The sequence below is a fragment of the Lynx rufus genome, unplaced genomic scaffold (genome assembly GCF_022079265.1).
Source record: "Lynx rufus isolate CCGP_SWC_20201006 ecotype Redwood Valley unplaced genomic scaffold, mLynRuf1.p SCAF_4, whole genome shotgun sequence".
Classification (NCBI taxonomy): Eukaryota; Metazoa; Chordata; class Mammalia; order Carnivora; family Felidae; genus Lynx; species Lynx rufus.
The window spans coordinates 16297245-16323969 of NW_025814856.1; the positions used below are offsets into that span (position 1 = coordinate 16297245).

General features: G+C 54.1%; 2 protein-coding genes across 2 annotated transcripts in view; one reads left to right on the forward strand and one right to left on the reverse strand.

Moving 5' to 3' along the window:
- The window catches only part of PTPN23 (protein tyrosine phosphatase non-receptor type 23), a 35616-nt gene extending 34835 nt beyond the window's left edge, over positions 1 to 781 (forward strand). The window contains exon 25 of the mRNA XM_047094758.1: positions 64 to 781. Coding sequence (XP_046950714.1) covers positions 64 to 543 — 480 coding nt within the window. The 3' untranslated portion in view covers positions 544 to 781. The remainder of the gene's footprint in view (positions 1 to 63) is intronic.
- A 332-nt stretch (positions 782 to 1113) lies between these two features.
- SCAP (SREBF chaperone) overlaps positions 1114 to 26725 on the reverse strand; it is a 39001-nt gene continuing 13389 nt past the window's right edge. Inside the window, exons 3-23 of the mRNA XM_047094759.1 lie at positions 24103 to 24232; positions 14712 to 14869; positions 13709 to 13929; positions 13426 to 13531; positions 12614 to 12786; positions 12091 to 12217; positions 10433 to 10545; positions 9329 to 9423; positions 8020 to 8118; positions 7653 to 7871; positions 6442 to 6818; positions 5766 to 5954; positions 5494 to 5695; positions 5300 to 5415; positions 4672 to 5194; positions 4491 to 4576; positions 2463 to 2545; positions 2195 to 2352; positions 1957 to 2037; positions 1568 to 1774; positions 1114 to 1486 (exon numbers count right to left, since the gene is read on the reverse strand). Of these exons, the coding sequence (XP_046950715.1) occupies positions 1241 to 1486; positions 1568 to 1774; positions 1957 to 2037; positions 2195 to 2352; positions 2463 to 2545; positions 4491 to 4576; positions 4672 to 5194; positions 5300 to 5415; positions 5494 to 5695; positions 5766 to 5954; positions 6442 to 6818; positions 7653 to 7871; positions 8020 to 8118; positions 9329 to 9423; positions 10433 to 10545; positions 12091 to 12217; positions 12614 to 12786; positions 13426 to 13531; positions 13709 to 13929; positions 14712 to 14869; positions 24103 to 24232 (3709 nt within the window). The 3' untranslated portion in view covers positions 1114 to 1240. The remainder of the gene's footprint in view (positions 1487 to 1567; positions 1775 to 1956; positions 2038 to 2194; positions 2353 to 2462; positions 2546 to 4490; positions 4577 to 4671; positions 5195 to 5299; positions 5416 to 5493; positions 5696 to 5765; positions 5955 to 6441; positions 6819 to 7652; positions 7872 to 8019; positions 8119 to 9328; positions 9424 to 10432; positions 10546 to 12090; positions 12218 to 12613; positions 12787 to 13425; positions 13532 to 13708; positions 13930 to 14711; positions 14870 to 24102; positions 24233 to 26725) is intronic.

A 26725-nucleotide genomic window follows, 5' to 3' on the forward strand; every position in this document is an offset into this window, starting at 1 on the left:
TGGGGGGCGGCTGGGCCGGCCACAGCCCCGTGGACTCGTTTTCACGTGCCTCTGTCTCCACAGAATCACCTTCCTCAGGACTCCCAGGACCTGGTTCTCGGTGGAGACGTGCCCATCAGCTCCATCCAGGCCACCATCGCCAAGCTCAGCATTCGGCCTGCTGGGGGCCTAGATTCTCCGGCTGCCGGCCTCCCTGCCCCTGTAGAGCCCCCAGGCCTGCCGCCAGCCAGCCTCCCGGAGTCTGCCCAGCTCCCGTCCTCCTCCCCACCCCCTCTCTCTTCACCGCTGCCCGAGGTCCCCCAGCCTGAGGAGGAACAGCCAGCACCTGCGCCTCCCAGCCTGGGGCCCCCCTCTTCCTCCCTGGAGCTGTTGGCCTCCCTAACTCCGGAGGCCTTCTCCCTGGACAGCTCCTTGCGAGGAAAGCAGCGGATGAGCAAGCAGAACTTTCTGCAGGCCCATAATGGGCAGGGTCTGCGGGCTGCCAGGCCCACCGATGACCCCCTTAGTCTTCTGGATCCGCTCTGGACGCTCAACAAGACCTGAACAGGCTTTGCCTACCCGGTTTTTCCGCCACATCATCTCCCACGCCGGTCTGCCCATGCCTAGCAGGGCCTCTCAGGTGGGCCTGGCCTCTCACTCCCATTCCCACTGCCTTCAGCCCTACCTGGCCCAGCCCGCACCCCTGTGGGGTTGAGACGTATCGCGGCCCTTGGGTCAAGCTCTCCTTTGTGGGACCTGACATTTTTCAGCTCTTTGCTATTAAAGTAATCAACCAACCCGTTCTGTGGCCAGTGTCTGCCCACTGCTGCCTTAGGGAGGGAGCCGGAACCTCTTAGCAAGCTTGGACGTGGACAGGTAGGAGGACGACAGTGGGGTCTCCCCTGGTGTCCACACCTCGGAAAGGTTAAGAAAGAAGGCCTGCAGCACTGGCTTGCTGGACTGCTCCACCCTGTAACCACCCCTCTACAGTCGTGTACAGCTCCTGCCTGGAGCAGCTCTCAGAAGCATGTGACTAAGTGCTGGGGTTCAGGCACACGGAGGGCACGCAGAAGTGATGGAGCAGCTCGAGGAGAAGATGCAAGTGGTTTGAAAGGCCCGTGACAGATGCGATTTAAAAAAAAAAAAAACAAAAAAACCTTTAATATTACAGTCAACGAGGCAGAACAGTTCTAGAGGCAGCTTCCAGAAGCCTCAGCTCTGCACCGCAGCTCCTGCCCCCCCGCCCCCCCCCCACCCCGCCTCAGTCCAGCTTCTCCAGCACGGAGGGTACATATACCAGGCTGAGCTCGCTGCCAAAGTTGCAGACGATGGCGGCATTGTCCAGCACCAGGATCTGGCGGGTGGGCTGGGCCTCACTGTTCTTCCCCAGGTAGACAGTCTGTAACAGGTCCCCGTAGTTTAGGTCCCAAAAGGAGACACAGCCCTGGCCGCCAGTCACCAGCAAGTTGTCAGAGATGACACCCAAGCTTGCTCCACAGCCCAGGTCCTAGAGGCAAAGACAGGATAACTTAGTGTCCTGAATCCCTCTCTACAACACCAACACTCCTGTGGCCCCCAATGTGCCCACCTGCTGAATGGAATAGAGCTTGATGCCTGTGCTACGGTCCCAGATGCTGATGAGGTCATCTAGACCACTACTGATGACGCAGGAGGTGGTGCAGGTGAGGGAGGTGACATCCCCACGGTGAGCGAACATGTGGCTGACCCGGCTGCCAGTCAGTACATCCCACAGGCAGATGGCCCCATCTTGTCCTCCACTGGCCAGCACCATGGTCTAAAGGAATAGGCCCAAGGGAGCTGGGTCACCGGTGGAACACCTTTGGACCCAAGGGTGTCCCGGTGCCCTGGGAGTAGGGATCCTCACTGCTTCCCAGAAGGTTCTGAGGGCCAGCTGTTGAGAGTCAGAAACAAAACCCATGGCTTGGTATCCCTGCACCCCACACACGGCCCCCTCACCTGATCAATGTACACAGTTGTGATGGCCCCCGAGTGGCCCTGCAGGGTGAAGAGGCAACACGAGTCCTCCAGACGGAACACCTGGGGCAGGGACGGGCATCAGGTTCTGACCTCTGGCATTTTCCCAATTACATGTGGGCCAGGAAGTCCCTCCTGCATCCCCTCCCTGGCTGACCCCCGGATGCCCCCCACCACCTGTGGCAGGCCACCCGGCACCCAAGAGATGGAGCCGACTCACTCTCAGCGTGTGGTCTTGACTCCCAGTCACGAGGCGCCCAGCTGCTGCCTTCAGGGCCGTGATGGGTTTCTGGTGTGCACAGGGCACGGTGTGGGTCAGGCGACACGTTACCGTGTCACTGCTGCTGTACACAGGGGATGCGGGGGAACTGCTCCGCCCTGGGGACGACAGGCCCAGTCAGGGATCTCCGAGAAGACACCGTGCAGGCAGCCACCACACTCCACCCGCCAGGTGCACGCACTCAGCCACCCAGCCTGGGCCCTCTGACCTCGGAACTGCAGGGGGCTGAGGGCAGTGCCGGTCTCCAAGGAGAAGAAATCGAGGGAACCGTTGAGCCGGGCAGCCACGATCCTGGAAAAGAGTGGCCGCTGATGGCTCTCCCTCAGAACGCCCAGGCCCGGGGCCGAGCACTGTGGGCACCCGCCAGGTCAACTCCACCAGACGTAGGGACCGTGGCCAAGAGGCAAGCGCAGGGGCTGGGGAACATGCTGAAGCCGAGGGACCCAGGTTACAATTCTGTTCTGTGTCTCAGTCTCTTCATCTGTGAAATGGGGACAACTGCCCACCTTACAGGGTAGTCACGAGGGATAGTGTGTGAGGTGGTACCTGGAGAACATCATGTGAGACTGGAAGTTAAAAAAACAAGCACGTGCTGGGTGGGGTTCCCCTCCACGGCCTGGAGCTCACAGAGGGGCTTCTGAGGAGGGGAAATCAGCCCCAAGGAGAGGCTGTGTGTCGGAGCCACAGGAGGTACTGTTGGGCGTCCCCTCTTAAAGCAGCTTCAGTCCAAGTACCACCCAATCTACGTCCTTTTTCACAAAGAAAAGATTTTCTTCACAGCCCAGGAATTCCTAAGCAGAGGTGGGGGCATTTGCCCAGTGGCCCCAAAACCTCAAAGTGAGTGGAGTTTAAAATCTTACTCCAGGGGTTGGATTTTAAACTCCAGGAGTTTAAAATCTTAGTTGGTTGAGCGTCCGACTTCAGCTCAGGTCACGATCTCACAGCTAGTGAGTTCAAGCCCCGCATCGAGCTCTGTGCTGACAGCTCAGAGCCTGGAGCCCGCTTCAGATTCTGTGTCTCCCCATCTCTCTGCCCCTCCCCTGCTCATGCTCTGTCTCAAAAATAAAAACATTAAAAAAAAAAAAAATCTTGCTCAGTTGGTTGAGCATGACTTTGGCTCAGGTCATGCATGATCTCCTGGTTTGTGGGTTGGAGCTCCTTCATCAGGTTCTCTGTCAGCCTCTCCCTCTGCCCCTCCCCTGTTTGCTGTCTCTCAAAAATAAATATTAAAAATTTTTAAAAAACAAAATAGGGGTGGCTCACTTGGTTGAGCGTCTGAGCCCCATGCTGACAGCTCAGAGTCTGGAGCCTCCTTCAGATTCTGTCTTCCTCTCTCTCTGCCCCTCCCCTGCTCGAGCTCTGGGTCTCTGTCGCTCTCAAAAATAAACTTAAAAAAAAAAAAGTAAAAAAAAAAAATAAAATCTTACTCCAGCAAAAGGCCTACAAGCCCTGACTTTGAAGGGCCTGAGCCAAAGCCTGCAAAAGTATCGTGTCAGAGGGCTCGGCCGAGACCTGGGGGCCTTCCCTAAACCTGATGAAACAAACAGCGGGGAAGAATTTACAAGTGTGAAGGGACCCAAAGAACTTGGCCAGGCTGAAGGGGAGGGTATCAGCCATGGCCTTTGCAATCACAGCCTAACGGGGCAAAAATAACAACAGCAGCCACCAGAACCTGAGCGCTAAGGGCAATGGGTACCCTGGCCCCGAGAAGAAAAAGGCTCCAGCTCTAGCTTAGATATCAGGGACCCCGGAGGGCAGGGCCAGCACGGACGGACAGGTGAAGTGCTGAGGAGGCATCTGGTCGCAGCGAGTCCTGGGTTTATCAGCCCAGAACAGGGAGCAAAAGCTCTGGTGGCCGGGCCCGCAGGCAGTGTGAGCAGGTGGAGTCCAGGGAGCACCCACAGCCAACAGGCATGCCAAGGAAGGAGGCGAGGGAGGTGTCCAGCACCAACCAGGAAGGGAAGTTTTCACACAAAAATTCTGCTGAAAAAGCATTTATCTGCCACTGAAAATGCAGCCAAGACCAGATCAGGTCAGCAGTGATAGGCTAATGGGGGAAAGAAAACTCTGTGGTTTCCCTCTTGCATGCTGTCACAGTGGTCAAGGGCCTATTCTGAGGGCTTTAGTGGTCACCTCCCACTGTGTGGTTTACCCGTTCACAGATGTGGGGCTGAGTACCGGGAAGGGACGAGGAAGGGAACATCTAGGGACAGGGCAAGCAGCCCAGTGCTCTCACCTCTTGTCTAGGAAGACGAGGGCAGTGATACCCGAGGACACCTCCTCACTGCTGCAGCGCAGCGTGCCCTCGATGGCGTCCCACACCTGCAGACCCAGAGGCGGTGAGCACCTGTGGGCCGGTGAGGCCCTCAAAGCCACGTGGGGACTGCCCTCTGCCCACTCCCGGGGTCCCTGCCCACCTCCAGGCGGCCGCTGCTCCGCCCCACCACGATAAGGCTGCCCTGCAGCTCCAAGCTCCAGATGGAGCCGTCTGCGCTGGGAGCCCAGGCCAGGGACGGGGAGCCCTTCTCTAGAGGACAGACCCCGTCCTCCTCAGGGGTCAGGGGCGGCCCGGGCCCAGGGGAGGGCGGGCGCAGGGCTGGCGCGGGCCCCGGCGCCAAGCCATCCTCCTGGTACACGCGCTGCACCAGGCGGCTGAAGTCATAGCCCGGGCCGTCACGAGCACGGCTGCAGCCGGCCCGGTGCCGGGGTTCGGGCTGCACGGGTTCCAAGAGCCTAGGCTGCGCCGAGAAGTTGGTGTCGATCAGGCAGGTGAGGTCTGGCTGGTCCCCGAAGAGGGCGGGCGGCGGAGGGCCCCGGGGGCGGTGCCGCAGAGGAGGGCTGTCCCCCGGCTCCTCCGGGCCCCCCTTCCCGCTGTCGGACAGCCGTTCCCAGCTCTCCTGAGCCTCGAACACGCTGCCAACGCCACTGTCGCGGCGCTGCCTGTCGGGGGGGGGGGGGGGCCGGGATGACGGAGTGAGGACGGAAGGGGGTGACGGGCAGGGAGTGTGGGAGGAGGGTGGGGCACGGGTGGGGCCGGGCACCTACCCCGGGCGCGGGATGCGCGTGAGGCAGTCCCCGGTCTGCGCGTCCCACACACAGACGTGGCCCGCCAAGCAGCAGCTCACCAGCAGCATGCCGTCGCTGGCCAGACACTCGATGTCCTGCGGGGACGGGGCACGTGGGCATGGGCAGAACCTGGCCCCGCCCCCGGCCCCGCCCCCCCGGCCCGCAACGCTCACCATGAGGTGCCCGCGCAGCACCAGCGGCACGATCTCCGTCTCCGGCGGCGCGTAGCCGTAGTCGTCGCAGGGCAGCTCCCCGCGCCGCCGCCGGCCGGGCCCGCTGCCGGGCTGCCCGTAGTTGCGCGGGCAGAGCACGCGGTAGAGGCAGAGCAGCAACAGCACGAGCACCATGCCGGCCGCCAGGCCGAGCGCCGCCACCCTGCGCGGGTGGGAACGTGGTTAGGCGCGCCGCCGGCCCCCGCCTACCACCACCCCCCCGCGGGCCTTACTTGTACAGGGTGACGTCGCCGTGGGCCTGCGCCGTCCCCGGCGCCCTGGGACCGGCCTCCCAGGGCCCACCCAGCCCGGGCCGCCGCGGGGGCCAAGCGCTGCGGCCGTCCTGAGGGTGCCGCCCCTCCAGGGCCTCCCTGGGGTTGAGGCGCAGCGTGACCGGGATGACGGGCAGCAGGCTGATGTACCTGGGGGAGGGCGGGGGAGGGGGGCGCGGTCGGCGGGGTGCCTTCAGAAGGGCCTTCCCCGCTTGCCAGGCAGACTGGCTCAACCTGCCGGACTCCAAGCCCACCCTCTGGGGACGGTCTTGGGTGGGTGGGGGCGGTACAGAGTCCTGTCCCTCCCGGCCCAGCTCAGGGCACCCAACCCTGCTCTGGTACAGGCAGCAGTACCCATACTGCCGCCACCGAATGCCGGCCGCCCCCACCACCCATCGTGGCACAGAGCGGGCGAAGGCCCGCGCGAGTCGATCTCATTCCAGCCCAGGGGCTGGCAGCGTCCTGGGACTCCCTGGAGCACAGCGCAATGCTGCTGACTTGAGCCCTAGTTCCTACCTCACAACCCTATGCTGTTTTTCTGAAAGGAAACGCAGAATTCAAACCGGTGGGTCTCCCCCTCTGGAGCGGGTGAGCTGACACCGAGTGGGGAGGTGGCACCTGGCACAGCCCAGCTCACCTCTTGGCCAGGGTGATGTTGTAGTAGCTGAAGAGCGTAGGCCAGTGGCGGAAGGAGAGTTTCCTCCAAAGTTCCTCATCCTCAGGCCCCCAGGTTACCTCTGGCACTGGGCTGTCCTGGGCGCCCTCTGCTGGACCCCCAGGCTCGGGTGGCTCTCCCAGCAACGTCTGGTTCTCGGACAACTTAGGGGCATCAGCGGGGAAGATGGAGAAGGCAGGGTCCGGGTGGCTGGCAGGCAGCACGCCGCTAGGCACGGGCATGGGAGTCAGGGCGCCCTCGCCCAGCGGGCTCTGTTCTGTCACCTGCGCGGCAAGGTAGGTACGCAGCCCTGCCGGGTCCGTGTACACCAGGATGCCGATCCAGACAACCGTGCCAGCCTACAGGGGGCAGTGGGTGCTTAGTGTGGCCTCTGGGTGGCCCCGAGCCCCGGCAGCGTTGGCCGTCGTGCCAGGAAGCAGCAGCACAGGGACCTCACGTCTGGGGATGGGGAGAGGACACAGGCCCCAATCTGTCTTCCCTTCTGCCTGGTCATGTCCTTTCACTACCACCTGGGCCAACTGCCATTAAAGGGACCTAGTTCCCTTTCCATGGTCACAGTTTGGGTTTCCTGGCCTAGAAATACAAAGAACATCCTCAGAACTTCCCCAACCCCCATATCAAAAAGTGGCCACCATTCCCATGGTCAGCACAGCAAGAAGGACGGGTTGGCTGACCTGTTCCAGAGACACTTACGGGTGCGCCCATCCTCAGAGGACCTCAGTCCTGCTCCCTCTCACTGTAGCTCCATGGGGGCACCACGGCTGGCCAACGGCCAGCCCTGCTCCTCTGCTGCTCCCCAGTCCAGCCAGTGAATTATTTGGGCCAGAATTTTCTGATGCCTGCGCACTATGTAGCAGGGAAACCCTGCTCAGGGAACCATGGTAGTTCCAACCATGGTGGTTCCGCCCTGTCTACCAGGCTCCTGTCCTGGGTCCCTCTCGGGAGATGACGACTCTTCTACCTGATGCCCCCGGGGCTGCTTCTCCCAGAGATAGGCTTCACCTCAGAAGCCACCAGGCTCTGGCCAGGAAGGTACGGTGGGCAGCCTCCCAAAGTCAGGCTTCATGGGGCCATGATGGCCTAAGGAGCACCCCCACCTCCAAGGCAAAGTGCAAGAGTCTGGAGGGAACTGAGTGCTGGCCCTCGAAGGGCAGGGCAGGGGTGGCAGGTACCATGATAAGGCGCTGTGCCAGGCGAGTGCGGGCCAGGAAGTAGATGACACGCAGCCTCTTCGGGAGCCGCAGGTTTCGGAAGGACGACGGTTGCAGTGTGATGGTGTGGGGTGTGGACGGCCGCACAGCCAGCTGACGCTCAAAGCGTGCCGGCCGCCCCACTGGCTTTGCTGGGGGCAGGCAGGCCTCAGAGGGCAACCGCTTGTTCAGGTCTGCTAGCTGTTGGGGGCACGGTAGTCAGGGCTCAAGGCTGCACGGGAGGCGGGGGACCGCCCCTGACCAAAGCCCGCACTGCTCTCACCCCAAGCCCTGAGCATGGCGAGGGCCAGGGGGGAGGCTGGTGGGGCAAGGCACAGCCCACTCCTACCTCCATTCGGCGAATGTCAATGGACAGGACAGTGGTGAAAAACAGCATCTGAAGGAAGAAGTCTGACACCAGGCCCACAACAGCAAAGAGACAGAACTCCTGGAATCAGAGATGAGGGGACATGATGACATCATGGCCTAGCACCCGAGAAGCAGCTCCCTGCTTGCAGGCACCTCAGAATCTGCAAGGCAGTGGCAGGCAGAGCACAGCAAAAAGATGCTGGTAAGTTCTGAGTCTGGGAGTGGCCAAGGAGGGACAGTGCCAGCTGCTCCTACCGCCCCACCAGGGGGCAGCAGAGACCCCATGCACCTTTATGCACAGAAAGCTGAAGGGTGTGAGCTTTCCCTACATCTTCCATCCCCCGAGAGAGGAGGGCCTGATCCAATCTTGAAAGCTCTGAGCCCCACCAGCCTGCCCCCCAAAAAGCCCTCCCCCACTAACCCCCTGGCCCTACTCAAATGCTATGACCAACACCTGCCTGGAGCCCAGGCTGACCCATCATCAGGACTCTCAGAAAGCTTCCTGGCCAGTGACTGCAAGGGTCCAAAGTGGGCGAGAGGACAGGAGGGAATTAATTTCTGCCCTGAAACTGAATAAAGGTAGTCTCTCTGCTCCCCAAACTCTGCTCACATTTCAGCCTTCTTCCCCTGCCCTTCACCACAGCTGCCATTCGAATCTGGGGGGCAGAGAAGGGATCTAGCCCACGGTGGCACAGTGGCCAAGTCCGCTCCTATGTCACAAGATGGCAATATGTCCTGCAGATGCCCTCTGGGTAAAAGCCTGCAGCCCTCTGTTCTCTGCTCACCCCCACAACTCAGTAGGCCCACCAGCGTTGGGGAAGGACAGGGAGGACATCACTCCCTTCCGTCAACCCCTCAAGCAACAGTCATCGAGTCCAGGTTCTGGCTCAGTGGAGGTCCTCCTCCACCTGCTCACAGCCCCACAGCTGAGTGAGGCACTTGGCCAAGAGGAGGAGCCACTCTGAGCAATGGGTGGTGGCCATGTGTCTGGAGGCCACATATGGGGGTCAGGGCTAAGCCTAGGAAAGAGGAGGGCACAGATTCAGGGACCCCACAATGTTTCTGCCTGAGAAAAGAGAAACAGGTGTGACTGGAACTGGGCTGAGAACCTCTGAACCAGGGCTGCCAGGAGCACTGTGCACAGAACCACCATCCCGGCAGCAGAGAGGTCCCATCTCCCAGGTGAGGGTGCCTGTGTTGAGAAGGGTGCACCCTGCACAGAGCTGCACAGCTGGGGAACTGGTCAACCGCTTCTGCACTCACCCGAGTGGCGGGCCCTGGGGCCTTACCTGGATGGCGGGCACCAGGGTGAAGTAGCCAATGAGGATGATGCCCAGCTCTGTGGCCATGTTCTTCATGATGGACCAGCTCTCGCTGCTTAGGCCTGCAGAGGACAACAACAGGGCCTTGGGGCCAGCACATGTCTGCGCACAACCTTGTGCTCCTCAGAGGGGAGAGGCACGGGGAGGGCGCCCAGCCTTCTGAGGCGGCGACTCCACCACGGCGCCCCTGGCTCGGGACGCTGCCGGGGCCCAGGCTCCAGGTGCTGCCGTCACTGCACAGTCGCCATGAAGAAGGGGCCGAGGGGGGCACAGAGGCAGGGAGAGGCAGGGTGCCAAGGTGAGCAGTGCCACCCACTCTGGCACAGCCGGCCTCCACGGATTGTCCTGTCCGGTCAGCACGGGCATGGTGTGAGTGTGCCTGCCCACACGTGGCAGAGGCCCGAGCAATGGAAGTGCCAGCTGTTCTTCCTCCAGCCCTTCCCCCATAGCGAGCCCCTGGTGGGAAAGGCGCCATGTCCCCTCACATCCTCAGAGCTCCCCATCTAGTGCAGGGCCTGGCCTCTCACAGGAGCTCACGAAGGTTCCTCGAATGAATAAACAGTCTACCCTTGGCCTTGTTGCCACAGACCTGGGGTCCGGAGGAGGAAGTGCAACACTTCAGACTTTCAGGCCTAGGCTCCCTGCCCACTTTCCTGAGAACCCCGATCCCCAGCTCCTGGCACTGAGTCCACGGGGCCTTTTCTGGCAGTTGTGGAGACAGCGTCTCTGAAGTGAGCAGCCACAGAAGCCTGGACCTAGTGTGGTGGAGTGTGGCAGGGAGAGAAAGCACCAGGTACCAGTCTGGACAAAGGGCCACTGAACACACGAGTCCCGCAGCAGAGTCCAGTTTGTGTTCTTACTGACATGTGAACCAGGACACGGTAAAGTCCAGCGACTCTGTGGTTCCTCAGGGCACACGCTAACAAGCTGCCAAGGCCTGGTGGCCCACACCAGATTACACTAGAGGGCAAAGCGAGGGTGACGTCTGGGGCTCCCCATCTCCCCCGCAGGAGGAAGCCCAGCACAGACCGCCCGCCCGCCCTGGCGCACCCCCACAGCCGGCCGTGTTACCTTGGGCAATGCGCAGCTTCACCTCGAGGTCCACTGGGGTCGAGACCACGGACTTGGTGAGCACCAACACGTTCTCTAACCCAATAACCACCACAAGGTAGGGGAAAATCTCTCTGAGGACAGAGAGGGAGAGGGTGAGGACAGTGCTGAGGAGGGCCCCCAACACAGGCTGGTTCTCAACAGGTTTGGGCCCCAGGAAGGCTGTGGGGTTTGAAGCCTGTAGTGAGAGGCAGCTGAGTGACTTCCAGAAGCACAGAGCAGAAACCCTAGACTCCCCCGCTGTGCTACATAGGGCTTCTGCCTACCCAGTTCTCGGCTTTCAGGCCGGCAAGCATCCCTGCCTCTGACTATGCAGCACAGCGGAAGGAGGGCCAGAGGAGCACCCAGCTGTCGGAGCAGCCTTCTCCCACACAGGACTCTGCTGGCCAGAGGAAAGGACCGTGGCCAGGACCCCTCGGCAGCACTGCAGGCCAAGCCATCGGGACTAAGTGGAAGCGGAACGAGAGGAGCTCCAAGCCCTGCTCGGCTCTGGAGAGACTGTTTGGAGAACTGGTCCTAAAGAAAACTACTAAGCTCTCTGGGACCACAGGCTCACACCACTGGAGATGAACAGGGCGCACCAGCTGAGGTGTGTGCCTCATGGGACCTCTGCTGTGGGGCAGTGGAAATGAGGGCTCTGAGGAGGCTCTGGCACAGCAGCCAGCCACGGGGGAGGGGTGTTAGCATCAGGTTCAGGAAAGGAAGCAAGTGTTCTACGAGTAAGGGAAGTAACAGAGAACACAACATTGCTGCTCCTGCAACTGGCCTGACAAGCCAGGGAGGGGACAGCCAGTCAGTGACCACTAACAGACAGGTGGGCGGGGCCTAGGAGACAGGGCTTCCAGCCGACTGGGAGATAAAGGACAAAAGAAAGCAAATATCATTGGAAAGGCGGCAAATTCAAGTGTGCTTGTGTCTTTTTTTTTTTTAAATGACGTTTATCCATCTATTTTTGATAGAGAGAGACAGAGAGACAGAGAGTGCATGCTAGTGCAAGCAGGGGAACAACCGAGAGAGAGGGAGACAGAGAATCCCAAACAGGCCCCACACTGACAGTGCAGAGCTTATGCAGGGTTCAAACCATGAGATCACGACCTGAGCCAAAATCAAGAGTCGCTCACTCAACTGTCTGAGCCGCCTGGGTGCCCCTGTGCTTATGGTCTTTTAAAAACTTACTCTGAAATGACCTATTCTATTAGTCACTTAAATGTTTTAATAGTAAAAAAAAAAAAAAAAAAAAAAGGGAAAACCCGTGTGTGCCTTAAGCCATCAAGGAGTAGAATGCAGGAGTATATGTAATATGTGAACACACAGACACCTATATACACACACACACATGCAATACAAGGGTATACATATGCATACACACTTATATACACATACACGAATACACGTTCCACATATACACACATGTATGTACACACACATGCCTATATATATGTATATATAGATATACTACATATACACGTATATGAATATAAGCCCAGTAACTCAAAGGTAAAAAGTGTACCTCTTAAATGTCAAAATAACAACGTGAAGATATAGGGTAACGGCAAGCCCAGGGGCTCTCCAGCCTGAGGGTACTCCCTGAAGCTCAGCGGAGCCTAGTGGGGACCTACCCGCCGTTGAGGGTGGGTGTCAGGCCGAAGAGTGTGCAGAGCCCCACAGACATGAGCAGCGAGCTGAGCACTGTGACCACGGCAGCCAGAGCCAGCCCCCACTTGGACTTGACCATGTCGATCTTGCCTGGAGGGCAGAGAGGGCACATCAGGGCTGCATCTCTCCCAGAACCAGACTCACAGGGCCCTTCTGTGCAGAGCTCCTAGGAGTAGAGTGTGCCCTGACAGCTGAGGAAGGGACGGCCCCTGGTTTAACCTAAGAAAAGGATGACCATGTATACTTCATACTTCCCAGTCTCAGAGGAGGAGTGTGTCTTTTGGGAACCCTAACCCAGGAAAGATCTTTTCCTGAGAAGCCAGAAAAGCCATGGACCCACCCAAGCCCCTGAGACTCTGCTGGGGGATGAAGCCCTGGGCGTGTCTGACATCTCTCCCCAAGCCACCTCCAGAGGCAGGGAAGCAGGCGGTCTGGAATGCCCGTTTAGCCTGGAGGAAGCCCCTAGCCTCTGTGCTCTGGACCTACGCGTAGAGAAGTAGATGTAAGCAAACAAGATGATGTAGGTGGTCACAAGCGGGATGAGTTCCGCGATGCCAATCTCCTCCTTGAAGTGCACGTGGACCAGGCTCTCCGCCCGAAGGGTGCAGTTGGGGCTAGGGTGCAGGAGCATCAGACGGGCCCGCAGGCTGCCCAGGAACCTGGTCAGGGAGCAGGTGGGATAGATGGACCGGCCCTCTTGGGCCAGGGGCAAAGGCAATCCCTGAAAGGAAGGCCCATCAGGGCTTCCCTCCTCCCCATGTTGGAGGGGGCTTTTCTGTGGTGTCCGAACTTCCTTGCAGTCTCTAAGGGGTCTTGGAAGAATTCTCAAGTTGTCTCAGGAGCCCCCCACCCCACCCTGCCCTGCTCCTTCCTCAACGTCCCTTTCTCAACCTATCAATGCCAAACGCCCACCAGGACAGCCAACCAGAGGCATCTCAAGCACTCTCTCCCTTGCTAGGGAGCTGCCTACAGCACTTTGCTGGGGAGGCCTGAGGCCACATGAGGCTCAGTAGTCTCCAGCTGGGGACCCCTGCCACAGGCTCAAGAAAGCCGTGTGGAGGCATCAAGACACTAAATTTGCCAGCCCTGCCTTAGTCCCTATTCTTAACCAGGAGTCAGGTCACCCCGCTCAAATGTGAAAAGACAGCATCCCTCAATCTAAGAGAGAGAAACATTTCAACAGGAGGCCTGAAAACTCTAAGTTCCCAGGGGGGCATTCTGGACACCCTAGACCAGAACAGGGACTACTCAAAGCTTCATACCATTCCCAGCCAGGAGCCCCGAGCCGACAGCCTTACTTGGCATGGTAGCGCTGGAAGACCAGGGTAATGGTGTAGGAGACCATCCTCTTCCTGGTGTAGAGGCTCACCCCGCTGTACTTCCCAGGAACACCAAACAGCAAGTCTGCAGATGGAAACCAGGGGGTACTGACAGAAAAAGGCAGCTGCCGTAGAGCCGCCAAGGACCCCTCCCACCCTAAAAAACATAGGGTAACCCCTGATCTGTCAGAGCACCCATCAAAAAGGACAAAGTGACCAACAGGCACCCTTGCGGGCCCCTAGGGAATCTGCCCTGGGGTACCTTTGAGCGTGGCTGAGGTCTGTAGGGTTTTGGGCTCATGCTGGTGGATGGTCCCGATGATGTCAGGATCAGCATGGAAGCGTTCCCGGTCATTCTGCCAAAAGTTCCCAGGGGATAGCAGCAGGCACCCATGCTCAGGAAGTAAGTTCCGGAGCTTCCTGAGGCCAGGCAGTAGGTCGGTCACCTGCAGGCATACCTCCTCCAGGCCCCTGGTCCCGGAACTGTGCAGGACATAGGACAAGGCATCTGTCATGTCTGCGAGCACAGGGCAGGCCCACTGCACTTACAGAGGGACCCTGTGTCATCAGGTTCCCAGATGCCTGGTATCTCTAAGAGCCTAAGGATTAGGGCAGCAGGAGAAAGTTCTTTTAGGTGGCCAACAACCAAACCATGTGGTTGACTGACCTCCAAAGTACATTTGGGGCCCAAGCCTCTCTAAGTAAGTTCTGGGAACATGCACAACCTCCCACCGATGAAGACACCTCAGCCAATTCAGTGGGCAAAGAGGCGAGGGTGAAAATTAGGGGCTTCATTTCATTCACCAGAATGCATGTCAAAGCCCTCAGCTAACTAAAACCCAGCGGAGCGGGTGAAGCAGCCTGTGAAGCCAGCACAGGCTGGGGAGCGCCACCCGGGCTGGGGCTTCAGAAGCGATCCCCAGGGGAAGTGTGCTTCTCCTCAGCTCGGCTACCACCACCATATCCACATCTCATAACCGTTGGGCAATAAGCCATCTGAGGCGCGAGGCAGGCAGTTCCCCGTCAGCTCATCACAGGGTCAGCCCCGTGGACACCTACTCTGAGACCTGCGGATGAAACTATGTGTGCCATCCGTGTAGGTCGAGGGGTAGTGGGGCCACAATGTGAAAGTGGCTCACCCGCCATTCTCACTTGTGCAATTTCTGCAGCACTGGCTGGAGCAGTGGAATCACACCGAGGACCGTACGCCCTCCACCTTCAGTAGGGAACAGATTCAGGGAGGCTGGGGGCACTGACAGGGATACCTGTCTCTCAGCACGTGGTTCCGGATCTCTTCCACCAGCTGGAATGCCCGGGACAGAGGTGAACGAAACACATCTACTGCCAGGAGGTTCTTGTGCCAGGGAGACACTGAAGACTTCACAAATATCTGCTGGATATAAGCCACCGGGGCACCCACGTACTGCAGAAGAAACAGGGCAGGGGTGAAAATGTCAGCTCGGCACATGAGGGAGAAACGGGCCCACACTCAATAAGGATTTACTGAGCATCTACTATGGGTAAAGCACTGTGGGGCCCAAAGGATGGGCCTTCAAAAGTGAAGACGTCTCCAAGGGGTTCTTTGCAATTTATGAACCACATTCCTACACACTTCCCCATAGATCAGGGGTCAGCAGACTATGGCTACAGGCTAAATCAAGCCCAGCGCCTGCTTTTCTAAATCAAGTTTTACTGGAACACAACCAGGCCCACTCCATTCCGTCCTGTCCACGACTGCTTTCCCACAATAACGGCAGAGGTGAGTGTTCACAACAGAGACCGTGTAACCCACAAAGCCTCAAACATTCATCATCTAGCCCTCTATGGAAAACGTCTGCCGAATTCACAGTAGACCATCAGCTCCCAACAGGGTGCAGCCTGTCTTACTGATCCTGCCATTTGCAGGTCAGCGGTTTTTAAAGACCGAAAGACCCAACTTTAAATCCCAGCTCTCCAAGTGTATGGCCCTGGAAACATTTTTGACTTCTCTGGATTTCAGTTTCCTCACTGTGAAAGGGGGGTGACTGACATTCACCCTGCAGCATCAAGATGCACACACATCTCACACCACACAGACACACGTGTGTATACAAATAGCACGTGCAGAGACAGGTATTAATGGAAATGTTAGCAATAGACAGTGTGGCACATCATTTCATCAACCCCCCACAATAGTCCTCTGAGACGCAAGGTGACTAGCTGGGGCTTCATAACTCCCGCAGGGTGCTGCAAGGTCTCAAACCTATGTCTCCTCAATGGACATCACACACTTTTTCACTAGAACCTGCCATCTGCCCTGAAAGAGCTAACAACAAGCACCTAAGTAACCAAAGTGTTCAGACATGTCTCACGCAAGCCAGGAACTCCCAGTGATGGAGCGGTCATGGAGCACCCCCATAATGAGGTACTGGATTAGCCGTGGCAGGATTACAGCCAAGGGAGAAGGTGAGTGGAGCCACGAGGTGGGCAAGGACTGGCAGGAGAGGGACGGTGAGGGCCTCAGGGGTGCCAGGGACACTGAGAGCACAGACGGTCTAGATAGCACTAAGGAGTCCTGTCAGGTAGTAACACAAATCACAGCTAAAATGAGGGGTGGCTATGATGACGCCTGACTGAGCTGCCTGGATTCTAACCAGTTGCCAAAGAAAAGCCCCTGAGTGTCTCTGAGATGGTGACCAGATGAACGCAATGCTCTGGAAGGCTGCCCTGGAGTTACACTGTCATCCAACTGGAGGCAGGGAACACCGTCCACGGCCGTGACGTACTGTGGTGCCGGCTGGAGGGAGCTGAGAGGGCGATCCCCACACCTGTGCCGCCATCAGGGACTCCACAGGGTGGGGGAGTAGATGAAAGGCCACTTAGCCTCTCGATGATGCCTGACTACAGGTTATCGCACGGGCGAAGGTCAGGATGCTGAACACGAATGGCAAGTTAAGGCCTCCTGGGCCCCTGGACACAAAGGAACAACTCAAGGCAACCACCTACGCCTTTGTGAAGTTTACATTTATGAAGCCATGTCTTACAAAGGCTCTGGGGACAGAAGGCTGCACCTGCTTTGTCATTTGCACCGGACTCAGGCTGCTAGAAGCTGCCTAAAGGCACAGAGGAACCTGGATGGAGCTCGCTGCCGCAGGCTCTGACCTGAATAGCAGCTCATCGACTCAAGTCCTCACACAGGCCTGAATGGGGAGGAGCTGTCTGGAGACGAACAGCTCTACGAGGAGAGCCATCCCCAGGGCAATCATCCTCAAGCCCTGTGAAGGACACAGCGTATCATCCAGGGATAGCATGACACCAGGAAGCCTCCAGACCTGGGTTTGTTCCCACTGGGCACAAGGCTGTGACTGCACATACCACCTCTTCTGCCTTCCACTTCCACCTCCACCCTCAGGCCCACCGAGCCTGTGCAACTGAGCCCTTAGTTTCTGGGTACAAAACTCCTTCTAGCTCCTGGGCCCTCCGCTTCTTCTCCAGCCTCCTTCCCACCCAGGCACTTTCTCCCCAGCCAGGACCATTCGGACCACCATTTCAATGAAGTACTAATGAACATCTCAGAAACTAGAGCCCTCTCCCTGGGCTCTAGGGATGGCTCTAGGAGTTCTAGGAGCACACTGCTTCCCAAATATTTTTAAGTTTCTGCCTGGAAGTGTACATATTACTACTACCATCATCAGTTTTAGGGGAGAGGATCCAGGCTTTCATCAGATTTTCACAGGAACATGTAACTCCTTCACCCCAGACCTCTCTCTCCTTTGTCCTTCCACCAGCGCTGGGTAAATCCACAGCTCCTTTGTTTGCACGCCTCAGGTGGCCAGCCTCAACAAACAAGAACCATGTACCAGTGATTCTTACTGCACATCCCTGCTTCCCAGCCTGGCCTCCTTCTGCTGGCAGCTCTTGATACACCCTCCCTGACTTCCAAATGAACTTCTCAAGCAGCTATTCCAAGTTTTTCCAACTCTTCCAAGATCTTGAGTCCCCTCATTTATCACGATCGTAGCAAACTCGTCACCCAACATATGTGCCCGCAACCCCCTCTTATGGGCATCAAAATTCTCTTACAGTGGTTTATTCAATAGGCATGCGCCTGACTCTTGTCATTCACTACCTCAGTTTGGGATCCCCAGTAGCAGACCCTAAGCTGGGTGGTGGTTTATTTGGAAGGTACAGAAAATACAGGAAGGGGAGTAAAGGCAGGAACAAGGGAGGGAAAGCAGCCAACAAAGGGTGTTACTGGACAAGTGACCTCTGTCGGTAATGGGGTTTAGCTGAGTCATCCCATCTGAAAGATCAGAGAGCTGAGGTATTACATACCAACCCCTGCAGCTACTGCTTGAGTGCTGCTCCCAGGGGGCATGAATCCTCCAGCACCTCCTGGTGCTGCATTTCACCAGAGATGCACCTGGTGCACTCCTCTGCACTTCACCAGAGATGCTCTGATGTATGAGATGCACAAACTGGTGGCTGGAAAGCAGGCAGGCAGGCACTAAAATAAACGGGTAGCCGGGATGTGGGCAGGGTCCACCACTCACTGCACTAGGCCCTATCATAATCACTACTGGACGTTCAAGAGAGAAACAGACACAACACATGATATCCAAAGTGAGCGATGGAGGAAGCATAAGGGCCAGTGGATCCAGATGCCCGTGGGCAAAGAGGGCGGACTCCTCACTAGATGGAGGCTGCGGCAGGTAGTCTTCTAACACGGCTCCAGTAACCCCCACCTCCTGGTGCTCCCGCCCACAGGCAATCCCCCTGGAGAGAGGACTACACCCAGCGACCTGCTTCTGGCAAACAGACTACAACAAAAGTAATGACGTGTCACTTCTGAGACTTGGTTACACAAGACTATGATTCTTGAGGACGTTATGCTGGGTGAAATTAGCCAGTCAGTACTGTACAATTCTACTTATATGAGGTACCTAAAGTCGTGAAATTTATACAGACAGAAAGAATGGCAGGTGGCAGGGGTATTAATGGGTACAAAGTTTCTGTTTTACAAGACGAAAAGTTATAGAGATGGATGGTTGCACAACATGAATGTATTTAATACCAGTGCACTATACACTTAAAAAGGGTTTAGATGATAAATTTTATGTTGTATTTTGCCACACACAAAAGTAAAAATTGGAAGGAAAAAAGGACTATGATTCTTCCTCTGCCCCCCTCTTTTGGAACCACCACTCTGATGAAGTCAGCCATGTGTCAGCTGCTCTGGAAGGTCCACGAAACAAGGAATTAAAGGGGCCCTCGGCCAACACCCGGTGAGGAATGAAGACCCTCAGCTCAACAGCCTGCAAGGAGCCTATTGCCAGGTGGGTGCTGAGAGAGCCTGCAAGTCAGGTGTCCCCGCACCGGGCTTGGAGAAGAGTGCAGCCTTGGCTGCCACCTTGAGTTCAGCCTTGGGAGACCGGGAGCTATGGGACCCAGATAAGAAAACCAAGGCCCAGAGAGACAACAGGATGTGTCCAAGGACACAGCTGACAGACAGTCGAGCCAGGATTAAAGCCAGGGCTGCCCAATTCTCAATCCTGTTGTTTCTCAACAGCCAGCATGCCTGGGTGGTTGGCAACCATGAGAGTTCCCGCAGGAAACAGATGGGAAGGCCCAACATGAACAGTGTAGGAGGGGAGCTGAGGTCCTAGGGATCCCTGGGGTCTCTGGCCACCAGCACTGACAGTATGAGGCCCCTGACCAGGGCTCCTTGGAATTCCTGTGTCCAGGCTCAGCCAGCCACCACAAACATTGCAATGCTGCCCCTGGTAGCCTAACCAGCTCTGCGGCCTGCCAGGTAGGGCTTAGTGTGAAGTTCAGGTTTCATGATGACCTGGTCTGGGAGAGCCAGGCCAGTGCAAGAGACCTCAGGCTTGTTTTGTTTAAAACACAGTCCTTCCTTTACATGCAGACAGAGCAAACTCCAGGGTGTTTACCTTCACACTGACACACCCAGAAGCTCTCTTCAGAACATGACAGAGGACTCCTGTTAACTCAGCTCTTCTGGAAAACGTGGCTGCTGATCTGTCCTCCAGCCCTGGGCAGGTAAGCGGGTGTGGTGTGGTGGGAATGGCGGTCTCAGGGGACCCACCTGGGTTCAACTTCCAGTGTCAGCCCTGGCTGTGCACCTTGGACAATGGTGTCTACATTCTCTAAGCCCCAGTCTCTTACTAGGGAACAGGGATGGAGTCCCAGACCTCACCTCATCACTGCGAAGACCAAACAAAACAACACACATAACCATCTGGCAAAGTGACCAAAAACAGGTCACTTATATGTAGTTACATTATCATGGCTTAAAACTATTATAATTGGATTTGGCATCTCCTGAGGATCTCTCTCTCCATCCCTTGCACACCCCGACCCTTTCCCTAAGCGTGGTCACCTCTGTCTCTAAGTTTCTCCAAGTTCAATACAACTGATCTTCTTATCGCCACTTTCCTCAAGCTGATGCTTCTGGGGGACTGGCTTCCCACTGCCCAATTAAAGTTGAAACCCCACAACCTGGGGTTCAACTTGGTCCCACCTTATCAACTATCATGCTCCAAGAAAAATGCCTCACTTTACACTCTTGGTCTGCTAAATAAGCCGTGCTGTTTCTCTATTCAACAAGAAGACTTTCTTGAGCATCTACTATGTTAAAATGTTGGACTATATACGTTTGAATGGAAAATGATCTCTAGTGGGTGGAAACAGAGCACAGAGGGGAGACAGGTCACGAATCTGCAAGAGAGCTGGGGAAGGCTTCCTGGAGACAGTGGCATCTGAGCTCAGGCTAAAGGATAAGGAGTGCAAGCCTGGTGCGCCCCAAAGGGCAGTCCAAGCATGTGAACTTTGGTCACCCTCCAGAACTTTGGCCAGATCTGATCAAGGACAATGACAACAGTGCTAGCCACAAACATGTGTCAAGTGCAAGTGATGGGCCAGGCACTGCACTAAGCCTTTGCATGCCTTCATGTAATCCTCTGACAACGTCTAACGTACGTATGATTATCATCCCCATTTTCTGAATGCAGAAACGAGGGAACAAAGGTATTAAGTAACTTGCCCAAGGTCACACGCGTGTGCAAAATGGAAAGTCTCTACCATTTCTGCTTTGCTCTTCCCTTCCGTTGGTAGAAACATCCCTCTTTCAGAAAGAAGTGTCCCTCTGAACCCAACAAGGCTACTGGTTAGTGATTCCAACAGAGGATGGGCCTAAGAGCACCAGGACCTGGCAGGGTGGATCAGAGTCCCCTCTGCAGGACACACAAAAGCAAAAATGCACACTGCAGCTGTCATCACACTATGGGGCCACTACAGCTAAAGGGGAGAAAGACGACTGTACAGAAAGCCACCTCCAGCATATGGAAAGACTTACAATTCAATAAAAAGAAATCCAAACAACTTCATTCAAAATGGGCAACACCTAAAAACACCAAAGAAAGATATGCAAATACAATAAACACGACATTAGTCATCTGGGAAACGGAAATTAAAACCATAGGGAGATTACTCTATACATCCATTAGAAAGCTTTTTAAAAATTTTGTGCCAAGAGTTTTATGGCCTGAAGACTGAACTTTAATGTTTGGGAATGTAAAAAATAACTTAAGAGGCTGACGGATGTGGAAAGAATGGCATTTCTCCTCCGCGGTCTTCCCCAAACCCATACCCCAGTCTAATCTAGAAAAAAATAGACAAATCCCACTGGAGGAGCACTCTACAAAATACCTGGCCGCCACTCCAAACTGTCAAGGTCATCAAAGATAAGGGACGTCTGCAAAACTGTTGTAGCCAAGGGAGGCCACAGGGAAAGTAACCACTAAATTTAATGTGGTGCCCTAAATGGAATCTTGGGACAGAAAAAGGACATTAGGTAAAAACTAAGAAAATTTGGTTTCCTTAGTTTTCCTTAGTGACAGTTTCTCAGAATTTCTTTGTTTTTGATAACCTTGACAATTTTAAGGAGTAGTGGTCAGGTACTGTATAAAAAGTCCCTCAAGTGGGATTCATCCAACTTCCCATAATTAGGCTGGGGTTATGGGTTTCTGGGAGAAAGACCAGAGGTAGAGTGCCTCACCTGTCATATATCAAGGGTATGTACTATCAGCCTGATCTATCACTGCTGACATTGACCCTGACCTCCTTGCTGGGGAGGTAACTGTCTGGTTCTCTACTGTAAAGTGATTCTTTGCTCCCTCTCTCCATATAGTATTCTTTGGAAGGAAGTCACTACATACAGTCCATGCTTAAGGAAGAGAAGTTATATTCTAATCCCTTGAGGGAGAGTATTTACATAAATTATTTAGAATTTTTGCCTGGATTTATCTATTTTCCCCCATTTACTTAATCACATGAACTCAAGATATTTTACACTCTGGGTTATAATCCAATACTACTTTATTTTATTGCAAAATATCTTTTGTTTTCCAGCACTGGCCATTGGGAACTCTTTCAGTTGGCTCCTGTGTCCCTTTGACATATATTTATTTTGAACTGACATCTTTGTCTTCTCTTTCTAACCAGACAGATCTCCCCAGAAGCTGTGAGGCTCTACGTGTCCCCTAGATCATCCTGCCGGGTACACTGCAGAATGTAAACATATGCTGAATACAGGAATGAATGGAGGAATGAAGGATGTTCTGGTTCCTTAGTGGGCAGCAGGTGCTTGCATTGTTGTGCCCAGTGCCCGAGCCTCCTGATTTTCCTTTGGAAATGGTCCTCTCTTGTTCTAAGCCTAGTGATGGTGACAACTAGCTGATGAAGCCAGTCAACAAAGCATCACCTTCATCACAGGATTTGGGTTGGGGACAGGCAAGCTACCTCACTTAGATACAACCTGGCACCTTCTTGTCCTGCACTGGATTAGATATTGCAAGAACATAAGGCTCAAGCTGCTGGAGCTTTTAAGCAGATCAAGAGTGGAGCCAAAAGAGCCGAGAGGTGAACTCCTTTTGAGGCCCAAACCATAGTGTTCTTGAGTTCTAGGACTCTAAAAAATTCCTTTTGATTACTCTGGTTTGAGCTGAGTTTTCTGTTCCTTATAACTAAATCAGTCCTTACTGCTCCTATATTGCTGGCCTGAATTTTTATCATGGATGGTCAGTGGAGGTAAGAGAACTGACCCCTGACCTGCAAAACACTAGGTGACTGCACTGAGGCCTGGGTCCTTCTCAATCCTTCAAGGGGTGAGGGCTCCAAAGAGAGAGAAAACAGCCAATCTTCTGACTGCTGAGCCCTGAAGTTATTTGTACACCTACTTACTATCATCATCCCGACCAATGAAGGGCATTAAGGAAGTTTAAAGAGCTCACAAACAAGTCACCTCCCCAACAGCCGTACCATTAAATACCTACCATGTATTATCAGGCCAACCGAACTCTTCTAGTCATGAAACATCCACAAACACAGACTCCCCTGTTGTGACCACAAACCATCAGTTCCATAATGTGGTATAACTGCTTCAAGAGATTAATGAAGGTAAAAGGTCTGAACCAAGAAGGTCCCATAGTGAACCAATGGTCAAGCTGGTACATGAAGTTACAGAACCAGTTTCTGCCAGCACCACACCATGCTCCCTCTGACCTTCATGGACAGAGTCCCATTAAGCCAGATTAATATATGGTTTAACACACACCTATCTTACCAGCTATGTCTCTATTTCAGCAACAGTAGGGGCAAGTTTACAACAAGTTACCTGACTGCTATATTACCTATAAAAGACAGAGAGGAATGTATCATCATTGTCAGAGACAGGGCGGAAAAGGAAGAGCTCTGTTCCCCAGGCTTTGGTTTTCCTCCTCAACAATACACTCAGTCCAGCACAAATCCATGGGACCAAAGCACAATGTATGAAGGAAGGACACTTCATCTACTACCTGGCAGGTAAAAGCTTTCGAGACGGGCTAATCGAGCTTGTAAGATTTCCAGATAACGAGTCCAGCGTCACAGCGGGTTAAGTCCTCTACCTGAGACCCTCAGCTAGAGCAACCGTTACATCCTCCGCTACATCAGTGCTCAGCTCAGAGGCAATCAACTGAGAATACTATGGCCCAGAACAAGCAGGGACCTGGGGTCAGGAGTCCTGGAGTTCTGATCCAGTGCTGACCCCATCTATAACTAGGTAACTGAGGCACTTCATCACCCTGGGCCCCCTTTCCTAACTATAAAAGAGATTTAAAAAACCCAAAACACAAAACTCAACACTTTTTACCAAACTTCATTGTGAGGAGAAAATCAGACGTGACATCTGAAAACATGAGGTGCACACTGATATATGAGACCCTGATCACAGAAAATTCTCTAAGGATGCTCCATGGCTCTCGTGACCACTTGGGACAAGGAGGAGATGGCCTGCTTGCCAGAGCACTGCTTGGGCCCGGGCATGGTATGTGAGCAGTCCAGGTAGGACTCCAGACCCATCTGGCCATAGCTACAACCACCACAGATCCCACCTGGCTGTTGAGGACAGTCACATTTTTGTGTCACTTGGCGTTTCCTTTCAAAAAAGGTTATTCATTAACTGTGTAATGAAATATTTGTGGTGCCTTTGTAAAAGCTGTTCAAGTACATGTGCCCACCAATCCGAAGCTGGCCACCCTCTCACTCCCAGAACCCCTGCCTTGGCCAATTTCCACCCAAACCCTCGGGGCTCTCCCCAGACACACACTGAGCACCTACCCACTCTGGCCGCTCACTGGGCTCCCCTGGTTTGTGGTCAGAGGCCACAGGTGGGGGCGAGTAGTCCTTCACAGGAGTGGTGAACTCCACCGGTCCTGTCCCTGGTAGGGGCAGTTTCAGCAGTGGGCAGCTGGGACGAACAAGAAGGAGAGAAGGGTTAGGACACGGCAGGAGCACAATCTGCACCGAAATGAGTGACACAGGGGCCAGCACAGTCGCACTGCATTCTCCCTGCTGGGACTGTATGTGTGTGCACAATATCGGAGTCATAAAACTTCGGAACTAGAAAGACACTCAGAAGACACCCAGATCAGAATATCAGAATTTTTCAAGCTCAGAGCACCTGGATGGCTCAGCCAGTTAAGTGTCCGACTCTTGGTTTCAGCTCAGGTCATGATCTTATGGTTTGTGAGATCAAGCCACATGTTGGGCTCAGAGCTGACAGGATGGAGCCTGCTTGGGATTCATTCTCTCTCTCCTCTCTCTGCCCCTCCCCACTTGCACACATGTGCCCATTTTCTCTCTCAAACTTAAAAAAAAAAAAAAAGAAAAAAGAACTTTTCCAAAAAAAAACAGGATGCGTGGATGGCTCAGTTAGGCATCCAACTTCGGCTCAGGTCATGATCTTACAGTTCATGGGTTTGAGCACCACGTTGGGCTCTGTGCTGACAGCTTGGAGCCTGCTTCAGATTCTGTGTCTCCCTCTCTCTCTGCCCCTCCCCTGCTCGCAACTGTCTCTCTCTCTCTCTCTCTCTCTCTCAAAAATAAACATTAAAAAAAAAAACTTTCAAGCTTATTTTTAGCCACAGAAAGCTTACAAGGAAGTCCAATTGATAAAACAGACTGGATGAATATTTTTAGAGACATAATAAAGATGCTAAAAAAAAAAAAAAAAAAAAACCTTGTCAAATTAAAAGTAAGACAACAATAAGAAACCGGGGGGGGGGGGGGATGTATAAAAATCCAGAAGGAGGGGCGCCTGGGTGGCTCAGTCGGTTAGGCGTCCGACTTCAGCTCAGGTCATGATCTACCAGTTTGTGAGTTTGAGCCCCGTGTCAGGCTCTGTGCTGACAGCTCAGAGCCTGAAGCCTGCTTCGGATTCTGTGTCTCCTTCTCTCTCTGACCCTCCCCCACTCACACTCTGTCTCTGTCTCTCTCAAGAATAAATAAACATTAAATAAATAAATAAATAAATAAATAAATAAATAAATAAATAAAAATAAAAATAAAAATCCAGAAGGATCCTGATGTACATTGCTGGCCAACTGCTCCAATTTAAAAAGACCACAAAAATTGTATATAACACACTGAGAGTGTATTTTACACTAGATTTTACACTAGACCCACCACTCACACAGGAAAAGCCCTGGCCTTACAACAAAAAGCTGGCAAACCCATGTACGTTTTCATTTTGTGTCATGTCTCACTTTTTAACAAAACTTTTGTTTTTAATTTTAACTTACAACTTTGATACAATACATGTACAAACCTTAACTATCTGGTGCAATGAACTTTTACATAGGCACACACCTGGGTAACCGCTGCCTAGATCAAGCTATAGAACATTTCCAGGACCTCAGAAGGCAGCTTTGTGCCCTTGCCCAGTGAAGAGCACCCCAAACTACTATCAGAACTTCCATCACCATAAACTCGTTTTGCCTTTGTAATGACTTATACATAAAATCACCCATGCTACGGGTGTTCTCTTTTGTGACTGGCTGCTTTCACCTAAATTTTATCTGCTAGATTCATCCATACATATCAGATCATTCTTTCCCGTAGGTATGTGCTATTCCGCTGAATTATACACTACCCTGCATTTATCCATTCCACTGTCGAGGAACCTGCGGCTGTTTCTGGTTTCAGTTATGAAGAATGGAGTTATTACGGTCATTTTCATAGATGGCTTTTGGTGGCCATCAGCACTCATTTCTGTTGGGTGTGTTCCCAGAAGGAAGTGTTATTTTATAGTGTATGTGTTTGGCTTTGTAGAGAATACCAATTCTCCAAAGTAGTTGTACAAACGTATGTTCCCACCAGCAGTGTGACAAGAGTTCCAACTGTTCCAAATCCTTGCCACCTCTTGACACTGTCAGGCCAATTAAATGTAACCACGTGGAAGAGGACGTAGTGGTATCTCCCTGCGGTTTCAATGTGCAGCAATGTGGAAAATTCTTTCATATGCTTGCTGGCCATTCAGACATAACCTCTTGTGAAGTCCCTCTTCTGTTTAATTGGGTTGGCTGTCTTTTCCTCATTGATTTTTAGTTCTTTATATATTCTAGACAGGAGTACTGAGTCGTCCTCACAGCTACACATTTCCCTCGTAGTACGACTATCACAGCATCCCATTAGATTTGGTATTTCGTGGGGCGCATGGGTGGCTCAGTCGGTTTAGCGTCCGACTTCAACTCAGGTCACGATTTCGCGGTCCGTGAGTTCGAGCCCCGCGTCGGGCTCTGGGCTGACGGCTCGGAGCCTGGAGCCTGCTTCGGATTCTGTGTCTCCCTCTCTCTCTGACCCTCCCCCATTCATGCTCTGTCTCTCTCTGTCTCAAAAATAAATAAACGTTAACAATAAAAATTAAAAAAAAAAAAGATTTGGTATTTCGGGTCTTTGTTTT